The sequence below is a fragment of the Scomber japonicus genome, chromosome 21, assembly GCF_027409825.1.
Source record: "Scomber japonicus isolate fScoJap1 chromosome 21, fScoJap1.pri, whole genome shotgun sequence".
NCBI lineage: Eukaryota > Metazoa > Chordata > Actinopteri > Scombriformes > Scombridae > Scomber > Scomber japonicus.
This window is the reverse complement of record NC_070598.1, coordinates 2661621-2679203: the sequence shown is the minus strand read 5'-3', so window position 1 is coordinate 2679203 and position 17583 is coordinate 2661621. Positions and strand designations below refer to the sequence as shown.

Below are 17583 nucleotides of genomic sequence, written 5' to 3'. Positions count from 1 at the left end.
TAATACTAAACAGTTAAGAGATGGACCAGTGATTTTTATTTTGTTTTGTTCATGGGTTGTTTGAAGGATTTAGTGAATCTGTTTGAATTGTATTTTGGTCTTGTTTTGTCCTAAAGGGTTGATTTGTTTGAGTTGATTGGGTTAGATAACACAGACACTGATGGCTGTAAATTGAACTTTTCTATTATCAGTGTATGTACAGCATGAGGGTGTAGGACTAGAATGATTCTCTACTTCTTCCTACCTTTTATGAACATGATTGGTATTGTTTGAGTTGTCAGTTTGTTGTTCATATGTTTGTTTTTTGTTTTATTTTAATATATTCGATGAACTAAATTCATTCATTCACATAACTGACCCAAATGTTATCAGATTTGAGAGTTTCAGGATACAATCTGATGGGAGGGAGAGATTGACTCTTTATATTGTAGAAAATAATTAGACCAGATTTAGTCTCAACTAAATATTTAAACTATTGATATCCATGTGCCATATTTGGAGGGAAACATGAAATTACTCCTTTTCTATTTACATATTTCTGTTGAAAAAGTTTTATAATTAAAATAAATACTGGTCAATGTTAGCCTAAATGTAATAAGGGGGATAAATCAGACAAACCATGTTACATTTTGCATTGTGACACACAGATAAAGAGTAAAAAGTAATGTATCTTTGTGTTATTCATTTTCTAATGTTTTATAAGTATCTGGTTAACCTCTGAGATGTGTGAGGTAATGATTATCAGGAATAGAGGATCAGTACTTCAATCACTGCAGAGACACTGAGTTTATCACACAACTAAAGTTTATTTATCTCATCAGTTTACAAATGTTAACATAAAAAGGGGAAATACTTTCATCAGTACAGAAATATTTGGCTGATTTTACAGACTTTATGCACCAATTTAAAACAAACATAGCATTAAAACAAAAGTGATTAAATACTGATTATTATTAAGAAGTGAGAGGAAAACCAGAAATGAAATTTGTAACTGACAAATAATTTCAAACTAAACACTCAGTTAATTTAATCTGTTGAATCATTTTACAGTCTGAACTGTTTTTATCTATATACAAGAAATCACATCCATCACTGCTCTGATACATGAACAGTTATTGTTTCTGCTATTTATTTAACATCCTGTTCACTGTCTGCATTAGCTCTGTTACTTGTTGATGCTGACGTGAGGTTTTGTTCTCAAAAAGAACACACCTTCCACCACACTGTTTAACTATATTATTGAGTTCAGGCTGGCATTCTTGCAAAAAAGCCTCAAAGCTCATTCCTGCACGCTGCAACTCTTCTCCACGAGTAAACAGGATGATTGTTTGTTCTTTAGCTCTGCGACCAAAAGCTTCTTCAACCTTTCTCAGTATGTCTCTCTCACCATCTGTGAATCTGCTAACATGCATCACAAGTAAGTAAACACAAGGATCTGACTGACAGAGCTGTTTACACATTGTCACATGACGGTTCTTATCTGATGATTTGATTTCATCATCAAACATGTCTGGAGTATCAATGACACGCACACGTGTACCGTTTATCTCAGTTTCTGCTGCCTGACACTCTCTGGTGATCGGCTTTGAACTGGCTTCTGAGAAGAACTGTGGGGTCCTCTTTCCAAGGATTGTGTTTCCAGTCGCACTCTTTCCAGTCCCGGACATTCCCAGCAGAACAAGATTCACTTTGGTGACAGAGTGATTTCCTGCATTGGTGTAAAACAAAAATATTAAATTTGTAATAATAATTGTCAACTAAACTGTTCAGACACAAATTGAAAAGCCTGGTCTCACCCTTTAAACTCTTATTGGAACCAAGAGAGTGTTCTGTGTTATTTCTGACAACTTATTACAAAGACCAAAGAAGACTTTATGTGAGTTGCTATAAATACTTTGATTTCCCTTCAAACATACAGTCATTAAGAGAAACTGACTTACCAATCTTCCTGTTTTGAGTGTGGGTTTGCGCAGAAGACCTGCAAAGTAGAGGCATAATCATATTAACTGAGCATTAACTGCCTATAACCAATTCATCTTTAGTGTTTTGGTATAACATATTATTTATAATAATTCCTATTTATAATAATACATTAATAGTTTGTATGTTAAGTTAGGTATAATTCTACATCTACATCTTTAATTTTAAACTTTTTTACCTTTTTTTGGTTGGAATGAGCTCTCTGACTTCAGCCAGTTTTCTCAGTGTCTTGAATAAATCCTCCACGGTGTAGAACTTGAATGGGTATTCTTCATGTTTACATCTTAATGGCACCACAACTATGAACTCGTCTGTGTGTTTTCCAGTTAAATGGTGCAGCTTTTCTATCTGCTGCCACACCTCTTGTGGTAAAAACCCATCCTTTACCACCAACAAACACATGTCAGGGTGTTGTTCTGAAGACAACAATTTTTTTATGTCCTCATCTGCTTCACACAACTTTGGGGAAAATGTGATCTGATATGTATCACTTTCACTTAGCCCATCACTACTTCTCTGTACACATACATCTCTTCCTAGGATGACAGATATTAGATGTTTCTTCAAATGTACATCAGTCCCCAGGACAGTAATTGAAATCTTCCTTTCTGTAAGAAGAAGAAAATTATATACACACACACACAAAGTTACATACATAAATACAAACATACATACATATAAATACACATGAAATGTATATCATAGACAGTGAAAAGTGATCTGATTTCTCTTGATAATCAAAAATTAAACTTTTTCGTCACTCTGAAAGTGCTGTCTTACTAACATTAAGAAATCAGAATATTATCATCATGCTGTATAGAAACTTATCATGGTCAAACTTACTCGGAGACATAGTCCTCAAATCCAGAGCCGGAAAGTACAGGAGACAAGCTGTGTGTCAGCTGCAGGAATCACTGGTCTCCACCTGCATTATATAGACCTGTTGTACAAATATTATGGGGCGTGTCAGCTGTAAAGCTATAGTATAAATTGTGGTAAAGTAATGATGTAACATTCATTGACAATTGTGCAGAGGCAACAGTGTTGGGAAAAGATGGCTTCATTTCCTACAGGTGAGATTTCAAGCAGTTGTTTTATTTCATCTAATGTATTTAACAGATTTGCTTTAAATGTATCACAATGTGGTTATAGTCACTAAGTTATTCATAAATTAAAACAATAAAAACATAAACTCTTTCAGGAACCTAAACAGAACACCTTCTTTGTTTTTCAGGTCCTGATTTGAGAATTGTGATGATTGGAAAAACTGGTGTGGGCAAAAGTGCTGTTGGAAACAACATCCTGGGAGACAATTACTTTGAATCCCAACCCTGGTCTAAGTCAGTGACTCAGTTCTGTCAAAAAGGTGTGACACGCTGGGGTAACAGAGTGGTTAGTGTGATAGACACACCGGGGATCCTGGACACGTCAAAATCTGCAGAATTCATCAAAAAAGAAATAGTGAGATGTGTCAAAGTCTCATGTCCTGGTCCTCATGTGTTCCTGCTGGTCATCCAAGTTGGTCGATTCACCACTGAAGAGAAAAACTCAGTGGAAGCTCTGCAACAGCTGTTTGGTCCAAAAGCAAACCAGTACATGATCGTGCTGTTTACCCGTGGTGATGATCTTGGAAACAGGACCATACAACAGTATCTACATCATGGCGACTCAGACCTCCTACGAGTCGTCCAGAGCTGTGGAAACAGGTTCCACGTCTTTGACAACACCAAAAGAGACAGAAAGCAAGTGGTGCAGCTGATCAAGAAGATCGATGACATGGTTGCTGGAAACGGGCTGACATACTACACAGATGCCATGTATCAACAAGTTCAGGACATCGCAAAAAAACATAACGTGAAAGCAGAAAACTTGGGCGATGACAAGCTTACATTTCTTGGTGCATTGCTGCAACGTGTTATCAATTTCCTCAAAATACTTCGTAAACGGTAAAACACACAGTGTGAAACCATAATCAGCGACCACAATACCTAATCAGTAATCATAAATTAAGTGAAATAAAGTGAAAATATCAAAATTTCTGTAGGCTGGATGTATTAAATAAATAATCATTTTGAATGAAAATGAATGTTGTAAACTGTATGATCGTAAATAAGGAGAGAATGAAAGAAATGATTAAGACTAATAAGTAACTATTATCTGTAAGTACTTTTTGTGGGGTGTATGATATACAAGTATACTGTATATGTAGTTTTGTAATTTTATTGGAAGTTAAATTTTACAGTTTGGTGGCATAAGAAATGGCTTAAAAAATAAAAATTAAAAGTGAAATAAAATGATCTGAGACTGAAGTGTTTATTGTAACTAATTTCACTGAATATGATTACTAAAACAGCAAATTCCATCTTACATTTTTAAATCCACCACCTTCTCAGTCCAACAATTACAAAACAAATTGGATTAGTATAAACATTTTCATAAAGTGCTTAAAATATTTTAGTATGAATAAAATATCATGAGTAAAACATGTCATATGGCTGTCCATTCTCATTATGATAATTATTTAAATAACTACTAATTATTTAATTAAAAAAATGTAAAATATGTAAAACTTTGAGTGGTGATGTTTTGTTTTTCTGCCTCTGTATATTTTACAGATTGAGCATCTCATTTCTCTGTTGTGAAGTTGTTACACTGCTGCTTCACTTCAGTAACATTACCAATAGCTATCTGAGCATTAACATTGTTAATATTGACATTACTGGTGCTGCTGTTTGCATTAGTCCTTTCGGGCTCTGTTGTTTTTTTCTGAGCAGGTTCCACTTCAGATTATGCAAATTTATGTTGAAGCCAGTGGTCCATGTTTGTATGACTTCAAGTTAATATCATTGCACGTTTGTCTGTATAAACTAACAAGAGATGCTGCAGCAGCAGAAGGGGCTCATAGCCTTGTAGAGAGCAGGTCAGAGTGCGCTCCAGGTGTGTTCAGGGTGGAAGCCAGACAGTCTGACGCAGCAGTTCCAGCCAGTCCTGCATCCTGCGCTGGTGCAAACCTTGGCTGAACATTAATATATATCACTGTAAATGTGTGCAAGAATCTCCTGCATAACAAGCATTAGATTTGGGGCAATCAATTAAACAATGCACAAAACCTGCAGTCCTGTACTGAAATTCAGGGCCTATACCCTACTTAGGTATTGTGCCCAAAGGTTAAACTCATCAACATAGCGTGAGAGATAACTGAAGCATGAATTCTTGACATGAGATGTCAAAAGATTATGGAAATGAATCTAAGATAAAAAAACAAGACTGATTCCTGACAGATGCCAGTAAAGATAAAAATGTTTGTACTTTGTCCTTTTACTTTTACTTTACAACATTTTTGTATTTACTGTGCATAGTTTCAATTGCAGGACAAAGAGCAACGGGTATAGTGAGGGGGATGTTTCACAATGAAAACAAGACCAAATGTTAACATCCACACTAGCAGCACTAAAATTGCAGATAAGCTAGACAATGTTGATGCTTCAGAAGTCAAAATTCCCTTTTTGTGTTTCCTTGGACAGTGTTTCCCTGTTGAGCTGTGGTGGAAGTAAAGTAACAAAAAGAGGGACTTTTATGCTGTCTATTTCTGATCCATATCTATCATTATGGAGGTAAATGTCAAAACTGACCAGGGGTGCCTTTGGTAACCTGAATTGACTGTTGACTGTCCGATAATTTAAAAAATATAACATAATGGTCCAGACCCTGACTGTTTTTGGTTGGTTTGGTTTATTTTTAATCTTAAAAAGCTCAATGGGCGGCAAATTAGTTGAAGGTTGAAATCCTTTATGCAGTTGTATAAGATTAGAGCTCCTTCAAGCTCTGGTTTAGCTTCCACCAACTCCTGAGAAAAATAATCTCTCTTTAACTAGTGAATAAGAACTTCAAGTTTAAATGGGATCTCTACTGTATTTCCTATATTTCCAAGATCACAGGGAATCAAAATTAGAGAGAAAAATAGTACCTCTTATGCACAGGAATATAAAGTCCTGTAAATTAGTTGTATCAACGTTTTTTTTATAGTAGTTTTTAGTTTGGTTTGTAATTGTAATTTATAAATGAATTGTTGTAGCCTGTTGGGGAATGAGGGATGGGTTCAGAGGGTAGAAATATTGTGTGTACAATATTGAGAGTATTAGTCTAGAAAAATAAAATAAGAAGAGTTATTTTAAAAATGATGATAATGATGATGTCATACTGCTGTTGCAGTATCATTTGTTGCAGTCGTGGGGGAGCCGCTGCCAGAGGCTTTCGCATGATTGACTCCAGCGGTTTGTGACAACCACCTGTCGACTGTAGAGGTACTGATGAAACCGTTTGCATCCAAACAGCACTGCATACCTACTCCTTTTCTATTTGATCATAGTTTTCCTCAGTCTCAGTCAGTGCTTTAGATGCGTATGCGACTGGTTTCTTTCCTTGGAGTAGCAGAGCTCCTAACCCACATTTTGATGCATCGACCTGCAGCTTAACATCCTTTGTGTGGTCAAAGAGTACAGGGCCAGGTTCCTGTGTCAACAGGTCTTTCACTTGCCAAAAAGCAATGTCATGATTTGAGTCCCACACAAACTCATTGCTCTCTTTTAACAGTTGTCTGAGGGGAGCTGTAGCCTTGGAGAGTCTGGAAGCAAACCTGGAGAGGTAAGTGACCATGCCCAATATGGTCTCCAGCTCTGTCTTGCTGTGTGGTGGAGCCATTTCTCTGATCACCTTGACCTTGTTAGGGTCAGGCCGGATACCGTCTCGTGTCAATAGCTCACCTCAGGCACACATATGACGCTCTTCTCCTCATTGAGATTCATCCCTCTCTCTCTAGTCTTCTCCAACATGGCTCGCAGGTTTGCGTCATGCTCCTCCTTGGTGCGGCCATATACCAGGATGCCGTCCACGATGGCTGCGATGCTCTGAAGCCCTTCGTAAGCCTCATCCACCCTTCTTTGAAATTCATCCTGTGCAGAAATGATTCCAAAAGGGAGTCGCTTGAATCTGTACCTGCCGTAGATGGTGTTGAAGGTGGTCAACATTGATGATTTATGGCTTAGTTCAGTGTTCATGTCCAGTAGCCGGATCTGGCATCTAGTATGCTGAAATATTGTGCTCCAGCTAGTCTCGGTGTGATGTCATCTAGAGTGGGAAGCGGATAGTGTGGTCTCTCTATGTCTTTGTTTAGGGGGCGAGGATCAAGGCACACCCTAAACCTTCCAGTTTTAGGCTTTTCCACTGCTACTAAAGCATTTTTTGAATAATATCCATTTTCTCCATTTCAACCAGTTTATCCTTGAGCCTGCCGCGGAGAGCGTATGGGATGCGGCGAGACGGACACACTACTGGTATAGCTGAAGGCTTGAGGTGAAAGACACATTGTCCAGGAAATAGTCCAATGCCCTTGACACATCAGCAAACTCTGTTGTGATGCTTGTGTGTGTTCCTGGCTGTTCTTCAATTATGTGTACCAGTTGAACTATATTTAGGTCTAGACATGCTCTCAGACCCAAGACAGGGGGAGCATTTTTAACATATATTATGTAAAAATCTAACATGGCTGTTTCATTTCTGTATCTGCATGTTAGCCTGCAAGCTTCTTTGACATTAAGCCTCTGTCCTCCATATCATGAGATGTCACTGTCTAGTGGGCCTAGCATTACCCTTCCAAACATTTTGTGGAACATGTTTGCTGGTATCACATTAGCTTGGGCACCTGTGTCAGCTTTTAACTTTAATTTGTGCCTCGATTTGCCAATTTCTACTTCTGCAAGCGTCCTGTTCTCTGGCTGTGTTTGCATGTATAGTTTTGTTATAGTGTCAATATACAGTTCAGGTGATGTCTGCTCTGTGCAGTCTGAGACGGCATGCACTTTTTTGGGCATAAATTGTGCCTGTCTCTGTGGTGTTTGTGTCCTACAAACTTTAGCAAAATGGTTAAATTTCTTGCATTTGTTACAATGACATCCCTTAACTGGGCAGTCTTCTGTGCGGCTGTGCTCTCGTCCACATGCACCACACTCTCTGCTCCTGTCAACGTCTGTCCCAATGGTCATTTTACTTTGATGGCATGTTTTCTCCGTTTTGGTTGTCCTCCTGCTAACTGCATGCACGGACTGACTAGCCATATTGGCAACAGGGCTAACCATTGTTGCTGTGATAGCTCGTGTGAACGAGCAACGTCAATAGCTTTCTCCAGCGTGAGGTCTGGACCGTGGCAAAGTAGCTTTTCACACACTCTTGGTGAGTTTATGGCAAAAACGATATGGTCTCTAATCATCTCATCGATAAGGTAAGCCTTAGCTCAGTTACAAACTGGTCGAAACTCTAATTTTCCCCATGTGTCTTTTCATGGAACTAATATCGTGCAAAAATGGGGTTTGCTTTTGGCATCACATAGGCATCAAACCTGTCGTAGTACGTCTTCAGCAGTTTCCTTTCATCCGTTGTAAGAGTCCATGTGTTCATGTGTCCAGTTATGTCGGTCTCACTGGGCGAACGTATGCCTCAATCTTTATTGTCTGTGTAATACAACTACGCTCCGGCGCACCTTGCTTACGTCATCACAGTGGACAGTGGTTACAACAGACATGCTCAGAATACTACAGTTATATACAGAGCCCGTAAAGGGACATGGTAAAAAAAAAAAGACTTTGGTTTCTCGTGAGCATGAGATACAGTTTGGTGAGCACGAGAAACATTTCTTGTGCTCACAAGCAGCTGAAGATAGCATAATTAAGGGTAGTTGTGCCTCCTGTGCTTAGGCCTCAATGCTGCTCAAAACGCTAAGTGTACCTGAAAGTGTCAACAAACTAAAAGATGATAAGGTGAAGATAAATGTCAACTTTAGTCACATAAAGTAAGCAATACATGTGTAGCCGAATGTCCTAATTCTCCTTGCATTTTGTGTACATTCACCTATATCCACAGAGCTGGCCAGATGTTTGTAACTGTTAATGAATGAAATTAGTAGTAGTACTACTAGTAATAGTACGCGATCCAAGGCCAGTTGTTCCCTTCCGTGCTGAAGCACGAATGTCCCCCCTCCCCTGTCTCCCACTGACCCCCACTCAAACCCAAGTGTAGCCACTCAAACACGGTTGCCTCCCCGACACGTGTTGCGTGTTATGTACGTAACCGTGTGCTCATTAGGGTTTAGTCCCAGGATGGGAATTCCCGGGAAACCCAATCAAAACCATTTCCCAATTCCTGATAAATGTAATGACGGGAACCGGGAAAATATTGTTATTTAAAAGTTAAAAAACACCGAACATAGTGAAATATGTTTTAGTTTTAGTGAAATATATTCACTAAAACATCGGCAGACAGTTTACTCTCATAAAACATGCACAGGTGTGTGTTTGCGTGCTGTGTCCCGGTAAAACACAACACAGCAGATTAATTAACACAACGCACTATGATTAAAAAGTTCAAGCTTGTTCTTCTGAGTCATGCCTGAGTAGTATGCAGTACTACAGATACTTGTGTAAAAAAAGACTAAAAGCAGACGTACTGATTAAACTCTTTACTCCAGTAAAAGTAAGAAAGTTCGATCACTTGGAGTGATCATTTACGCTCACAGGAATAAACTTAGTTTAACTGAATGACTTAAAAGTCGCCAAATAACTTACTTTAACGAATTTGGTTAGTTTATATAATGCAGATTTTTAAAACATTACTTTTATGAGGATCACAGTCACAGACAATAAACTCAGCATTTCATAATTGTGGTAGCAGCGGTGCAGCAAATGAAGTCCACGCAGCACGCTGGATACAAACTAATATTAAGCCTATAGCCTATTCATTATAATGTTAATGGACATAAATTTAGTTATTTTGCCTTAATAATGATAAAATAATACACAAAAAATGGTCGGATTGGGAACCCATGCATAATGTCTCTTCTTTCACACATCATGTGCGCATGCAGTACTTTTGGGTGAGCACAAGACACTTTCTCGTGCTCACAAGAAAAGTTTCTTGTGCGCACCAGAAACATTTAATTATTTTTATTTTCCCCATGTCCCTTTATGGGCTCCATAGCTATATGTAAATCTATTAGTTTTTGTTGACAAGGAGGTAATAATTCTACTTTACGTTTATTATGAAGTGATGGAGGTGCATTAGGGTACATTATATTGAAAGGTGTTCCTAATATTTTGCCCATCCCATTAACATACATGAGGAGGGCAAAATATTAGGAACACCAGTCAATAAAATGCACTAGAATTATCACTTTTCTAACAACGTTAACAAAAACTGGAAATGTATACAGTAAACTTCATAAAAGTAGAATTTATAGCAGAGCTGTTGTATTGGTTTGAGTTAGATTACACAGGTGTTCCCCTCATGAAGTAGACGGTGACTAGTTAATAGAATGTAACTACTTAAGTATATACTAAATAACTTAATTACTATATAATGTAGTTCAGAGAATACTTCAAGTTGAAGGAGAGCAACAAAATGCAATCTGCGGTGAGAATAGGACACAGTTAGACCTATAGTCCCCTTCAACAAAGTAAAATAACCCCTATGGGAACCATTTACGGGGAAATTCTCCTGGATTTTATAAAATGAATTTCAGGCCCTGTATATTGAGAACATTGTTGTTTAAGTTTTTTGTGTAGTGTGTTTATGCTGGGACACTTCATTAAAAAACAAAAACAATGAGTTATTTTAAAAAGTGGAGACAGTAAAAGCAATGTTATATTTACTAAGAATAACTGATTGAGCTTATAACTTAATAACTAGCTATTTTCTACAGCATACGGGAAATACCTTACTTAGGTATTTTGCCCAAAGGTTATATACAGCAACATTACGTGAGAGACAACTGAGAACAACTTCTTGACATGAGATGTTACCACGTATAAAAGATTATAGAAATGAAACTAAGATTTAAAAAAACGATAAGAAAGATTCCTGTCAGATGACAGTTAAGATAAACATGTTTGTACTTGCATGTTAGACACAACTAATTGTCCAGTCACTCTACAACATTTTTGCCTTTACTGTGCACTGTCTCTATCATCTGATTGTCTGTGAAGCAAGCTCATGACAAACAACAACAAGTATAGTGAGAGGGATGCTTAATAATGAAAACAAGACTACATGTCAACACTCACACTAGTAGCACTAAGATTGCAGATAAGATGGACAATGTTGAGGCTTCAGAAGGCAAAATTCCCTCTTTGTGTTCCCCTGTTGAGCTGTGGTGGAAGTACAGTGACAAAACAGGAACCTTTATACTGTTGATTTCTTTTCTTTTCCATAGCTATCATTATGAGGTAGATGTCAATACTGGCTGAATTAAAACGGTTTATGATGATTTAAGTATGAAAGGGTTAAGAGATGTTCATTACATTGGGTTTTTTTGTGTGGGAATGGTGAAACAGAAAGGAAAATATATTAGGCAACTTATGAGATTTTATGAGCAAATGAGCTCATAAAATTAAAGTGAAGTAGCATAAGCACGCTCTTTCTACAAGCTGGTAATGTTTAAACTCATCATCTTAGCTTAGCATATTAGCATGCTAACATTTGTTAACATGCCAATTAGCACTAAACTCAGCTGAGGAGGATTTTTTCTGAGCAGGTTCCACTTCAGATTATGTAATTTGACATTGTAGCCAGCAGCCTATGTTTGTATGGCTTCAAGTTAATCACTGTAAGCTTGTCTATGCTATCAAGAGATGCTGCAGCAGCAGAGAAGGCTCATAGCCTTGCAGAGTGCAGGAGAAAGCGCTCCTGTGACCTACTAACGCAGGAGTGTCAAACTAATTTTCACTCAGGGCCACATCAGCATTATGGTCGTCCTCAAAGGGCCGGTTGTAATTGTAAGACTGTATAAATACGTTGCTGAATAATGGGGGCTGAGGGATGGGTTCAGAGGGATACTATTGAAATTATTGTTGTTTATGTTTTTTGTTTATATTGGGATACTTAGTTTGAGCATAGTCTAGAAAATAAAATAAAGAGTTATTTTAAAAAGTGGAAACAGTTGAAGTACTGTTACATTTGACTAAGAAAAACTGACAGAACTTAACGTCAATAACTGCCACACACAGAAAATACTGAAAACGTTGATCAATAAGAATTGTTGATAAGAAAGACACAGGCAGCTGGATTCCTTCTCTCACACTGAAGATATGACATTTTAACATGTGGAAAACGCAGCACATAGACCCAAAGGTAAGAGACTGCAAACAGGACTGATTAAAGCTGAAAAATAGCTTTACTCCAGAACTGCACAAAAAGAAGATGCAAGACAAGGACAAGTAGAGTAAAACAGAACAAAAGCAGACAAAAATCAAACAGAGAACCCAACAGCAAAATAACAGAAAACCAATACTTAAATACACAAGATGTGATTACAAACAGGACACAGGTGAGTTAAACAAGACACCGGTGAAGCACAGGAGGAAATCAACAAGGGCAAGAAAACACATGAACTACAATGAATGGTCTCATTAAGGGGAGTAGCACCATCTTGTGGTGAGAACTGGAAAGCACCCGATCAATTCCATAATAGATTTCCAGTGAATAGACAAACACTGTACTCAAAACCTAATAAATAATAAAATGCTGTGGAGGTGACAAGCACTTTTATGCAGTAAAACGTTCAACAACATTAAAAAGAGAATTAAAAGTTAAGCCTCACAAATAAGAACAATAACACTGCTAATAAAAAAACAATGACTGTGAACAGAACACGATCTTAACTCTCATCAACACATGATAATGATAATCAAACTGCACTGTGATGAAGCCTACAAGACCAAGAACTAATATTAAGCTGTAACTGTAGTGACTGAGATTTGAGGGAACATCCAGATTTATACAGTCAATATCTCACAATACCATCACTGCACTGGAACTTTAGTCTGGTAAAACTAAAGAACTGTATGCTTTACCTCAGCCCCTCATAATCACTGTTCAACTAGTGGAAGGCTCATTCTCCACAAACAGAACATGAAAAACATGCCCATAAATTAAAAAAATAAATAAATTCACACAATGTCTGCTACAGCAATACTCCATATACTATTTCACATCTCATATCACTTCTCAGAAAATGCACACGACACATTTTTACAGTTTCTTCCGTTTTAGTCACTCACAACACTTTTATCTGATAGTTTGTTTGTTTTTTTCATCCACAGTCAAAGTGAACGAGCTAACATCGATCTTTAAGCTAGCAAAGAAAAACACACTCACCGGAGAATTTGTCATCAAAAAACATGTCTACAGTGATCCTCCTTCATCCTCTGGCGAATTACAGTATCCTGAAACAGGGTACGTCTCTTCTGGACAATTTTATATAGTATAACAAGTTTTTCTCTCTTTTGCTCATGCTCATCATACAAACGCTGGGCTCCATTTTCTTTTTCTGTCTCATACTGCCCCCTGTCTGTCTCTTCCGCATCACTACCGACAACAGGCTAATTCTGCAGGTGTTTACCGCCTCCCCGTGGACTTTTAGTGGAACTGCAACAATAACAGTAGCATTAAATTTGACTGAGTATCTTTTCTTCTCACTTTGCTGCCCCGACTCTCACTCTCCAAATCCCTCAGTGACTGCTTATAATGTTTGAATGCTTTGATTGATTTAATATTTATTTAATTTATTTGATTGATTGTTTTTATTTATAGTATGTATAGTTGTATTGTTTTTAATTGTCTTGCTCTCCTGTAAGGTGTATTTGGGTATTGTTAAAAGCGCTTTATAAATAAAAAATATTATTATTATCTTTTGAGTGTTACATGAATCACCAGGGCTGTGTTGGTTACTTTGGAAATGTAATAGATTACAGATTACTAGTTACTTTATTTAAAATGTAATAAGTAATGTAACTATTTTTATTACTTAAACAAAGTAATGTAACTTATTTGATGACTTTTCTAATTTTCTAACAGTTTTTTCAGCTGTTTGGGTAAGTGTTCCCATGAAGCACCAAAATCTAAGTTCAGCTGTTTTTCATGGATAATGACATGATTTATATGGGAGATAATTTCTTATAAAGCAAGATGAATCTCTCATTTGAAAATGTATTTATTAGTTCATGTAGATTTTGGAATATAAAATAAAGATATGTGAAAGAGGGTTTAATTGGTACTGTGACTCCATTTAAGCCCATGTGTGGTCCAAATAAGCCCAGGTCCATGATTTATTTACTAAATATATAAAACATATTGATTTTGTAGGATTAAAAACAGCAATATATGTATTCAGTAACGTGTTAAATATTAAACAATTAGGAAAAAACCCTCCTGAGCAAAAATCTTAAAGGTGTGACTTCAGATGTCCTTTGTAATCATCAACATTTTCATCAGTAACAGTAACAGATTACAGTTACATTTATTTTGTCATTACACAGCTGCATGTAACTTGCTCCCCAACATTGTGAATCAGTGTGTATACAAAATCAATGAAGATTTAACTATAACTGTAACTTTCTTATGTCAAATACAAACAACAATAAACAATGGGTTTAACAGTAGGGTGTTAAATTTATGGGGGTTAATGTTTCTATTTATTTCTATGAAATGTTATTATTATTGTTATAGTGTAATATAATCTAACCCCAGCTGAAACAATCGCTTGTGTTAGTTAATTACTTAGTGATGTTACTTATTGTCAAGTGTCTAGTCAGACTTATAGTCAGACTTATAAGACAGCAGAAAAGCTTCTTATATGACAAAAAACCCTTTGTCTCTTGGCCCAAACAACTTGACTATATAAAAAAAAATTAACCTTTTTTTTTTCAATGTAATAAACAATAAAAAACAAAATGGGCTCATGATAACTTGATCTAACCAGAAAAAGTCTCACAATATTAAAACTGTCATTTATAGCAGTAAAACATGAAGGTTAAGTAAACATACAGGACGAAATTAAAAGAGTAAAATATGAACAAAGTAATCAGAGATCAGTAAAATAAATACATGATTAAAAAGGTAAATATTAAAATGGATGAAACCAATATACTGTTGAAAGGGATTAAAAGCAGATACCAGTCAATTACATTTTTAAATATGTAAATATAAAAATAAAACACTGATAATCACCATATATTCCCAATATTACAACAAATAAGATGCAGTTGAAGTTTATGTCTAACTGAGGTCCAGTGCAACCAGAGTGAGCACCTTCAGGACAGAAAGAACATTTACACCAAACGTCCAGCAGATGGTGATATTGTACCTTTTATTGTACAGTTTACTGTTCGGTTCAGGCTGACAGAGTTCAGCTGATCCTCACACAGAAACACAAGTTTGATCACATAGTTTAACATACAGGATGAGGAAAAAACATTTAGACATTAAACATTTTTACATACCAACATGAGAGAAACCTGTATATTAATTAAACCACCAGTAAGAACATCATCTTGTTACAACCAAAGGAATCAGTTTGTGGAATAACTGCAGTGATGAGCTGAAAACAGGTGAGACTTTATCCAAACTCATACTGAACAGTTAAGAGATGGACCAGTGATTTTTATTATGTTTTGTTCATGGGTTGTTTGAAGGATTTAGTGTATCTGTTTGGATTGTGTTTTCTTCTTGTTTTGCCCTAAAGGGTTGATTTGTTTGAGTTGGTTGAGTTAGATAACACAGACACTGATGGCTATAAATTAAATTATATTTTCTATTATCAGTGTTTGTACAGCATGAGGGGGTAGGACTAGAATGGTTCTCTACTTCTTCCAACCTCTTATGAACATGATTGGTATTATTTGAGTTACCAATTGGTTGGTCATGCGTTTGTTTTTTGTTTTATTTTTGTATGTTTTCGCTAGATACTACTTGTATAGCCTGAGAGAACCATAGAAAAGTGCAGACAGTAGTTTTGAATGCATTTTTACAGCCGTGGAACAGCCTTGAATTCTTTGGCAACATATATTCTTATATACTGTACAATAAGGAATTCAACTTCAAAGTAATAGTCTCACATTTTTTTAATATGTTCAATAAACTAAATTCATTCATTCACATAACTGACCCAAATGTCAACAGATTTGAGATATTCAGGGTAAAATATGATGAGAGGGAGAGATGGACATATTATTCTTATTGCAGAAGTCAATTACTGCAGAGACACTGGGTTTATCACACAACTTGGTTTTATTGGTAAATGTAAAGTTTATTTATCTCATTTCATCAGTTTACAAAGATTATCAAAGAAACAGGGAAAAATGTCACCAGCTTAGAAATATTTGGCTTATTTGACAAACTTTAAAAACAAACATAACATTAAAATAAACTTGGTTAAATACTGATTATTAATAAATGAGAGGAAAACCAAATATGAAATTTATAACTGACAAATCATTTCAAACTAAACACTCAGTTAATTTAATCTGTTGAATCATTTTACAACTGTTTTTATCTATATACAAGAATCACATCCATCACTTTATTGATCTGGTCTGATACATGAACAGTTATTGTTTCTGCTATTTATTTAACATCTCGTTCACTGTCTGCATTAGTGCTGCTACTTGATGCTGACGTGAGGTTTTATTCTCAAAAACAACACACCTTCCACCACACTGTTTAACTATGTTCCTAAGTTCAGCCTGGCAGTCCTGCAAAAAATCCTCCAAGCTCATGTCTGAACTCTGCAGATCTTCTCCACGAGTAAACAGGATGATTGTTTGTTCTTTAGCTCTGCTACCAAAAGTTTCTTCAAACTTTCTCAGTATGTCTCTCTCACCATCTGTGAATCTGCTAACATGCATCACAAGTAAGTAAACACAAGGATCTGACTGACAGATGAGCTGTTTGCACTGTGTCACATGTTGGTTCTTAACTGATGATTTGATTTCATCATCAAACATGTCTGGAGTATCAATGACACGCACACATGTTCCTTTTATCTCAGTTTCTGCTGCCTGACACTCTGTGGTGACCGACACTGAACTGGCTTTTGAAACAAACTGTGTTCTTCCAAGGATTGTGTTTCCACTCGCACTCTTTCCAGTTCCGGACATTCCCAGCAGAACAAGGTTCACTTTGTTGACCGAGTGATTTTCTGTGTTGGTGTAGAACAAAAGGATTAAGTTTGTAATAATAATTCACAACTGTTCAGACACATCTTTAAAACCCTGGTCTCACCTTTTAAACTTTTCTTGTTGTCAGTAGAGGACTCTGTGAGATAAAAGCCAAATAAGAGTTTGTGTGAGTTCTTCTATAGAAATTTTTGTCTGGTTGAAATAATTACTTCAACCAGTAATTGGTGTAGAACAAAAAGATTAAGTTTGTAATAATAATTCACAACTGTTCAGATACATCTTTAAAACACTGGTCTCACCTTTTGAACTCTTCTTGTTGTCAGTGGAGGACTCTGTGAGATAAAAGCCAAATAAGAGTTTGTGTGAGTTTCTATAGAAATTTTTGTCTGGTTGAAATAATTACTATTCACCACACTTACTTTTGGACTGAAAAAGACCCATGTCTGTTTGAGTGTGTTGCTCTGCAGACCTATAAAGTAGAGACAGGATCATATTAACTGAGCAGGAAGTTTTTTGTAGACCAGTTTAACTTTTGTGTAATAATATTATTAAATATATTAGTTGTTGTAGTTGAAACAACAACAACAGCTACAACAATAAT

The 17583-nt window shown here is 36.4% G+C and overlaps 3 protein-coding genes across 3 annotated transcripts; 1 reads left to right on the top strand and 2 right to left on the bottom strand.

Moving 5' to 3' along the window:
• Window positions 1-1124: 1124 nt before the first annotated feature.
• LOC128382795 (GTPase IMAP family member 7-like) lies at window positions 1125-2382 on the bottom strand. Its single transcript, XM_053342801.1, has 3 exons — window positions 2159-2382; window positions 1941-1978; window positions 1125-1708 (listed from the first exon to the last, which is right to left on the bottom strand). Exons 1-3 carry the CDS (start codon window positions 2380-2382, stop codon window positions 1125-1127), a joined length of 846 nt encoding a protein of 281 aa, XP_053198776.1.
• Window positions 2383-3034: 652 nt separating this feature from the next.
• On the top strand, window positions 3035-3930 carry LOC128382794 (GTPase IMAP family member 7-like). The gene is made up of 2 exons (XM_053342800.1): window positions 3035-3053; window positions 3215-3930. Exons 1-2 carry the CDS (start codon window positions 3035-3037, stop codon window positions 3928-3930), a joined length of 735 nt encoding a protein of 244 aa, XP_053198775.1.
• Window positions 3931-16424: 12494 nt separating this feature from the next.
• Window positions 16425-17423, bottom strand: LOC128382793 (GTPase IMAP family member 9-like). The gene is made up of 4 exons (XM_053342799.1): window positions 17402-17423; window positions 17282-17314; window positions 17086-17118; window positions 16425-17002 (listed from the first exon to the last, which is right to left on the bottom strand). The coding sequence occupies exons 1-4, from the start codon at window positions 17421-17423 to the stop codon at window positions 16425-16427; spliced, it is 666 nt and encodes a 221-aa protein (XP_053198774.1).
• Between the last annotated feature and the right edge of the window lie 160 nt (window positions 17424-17583).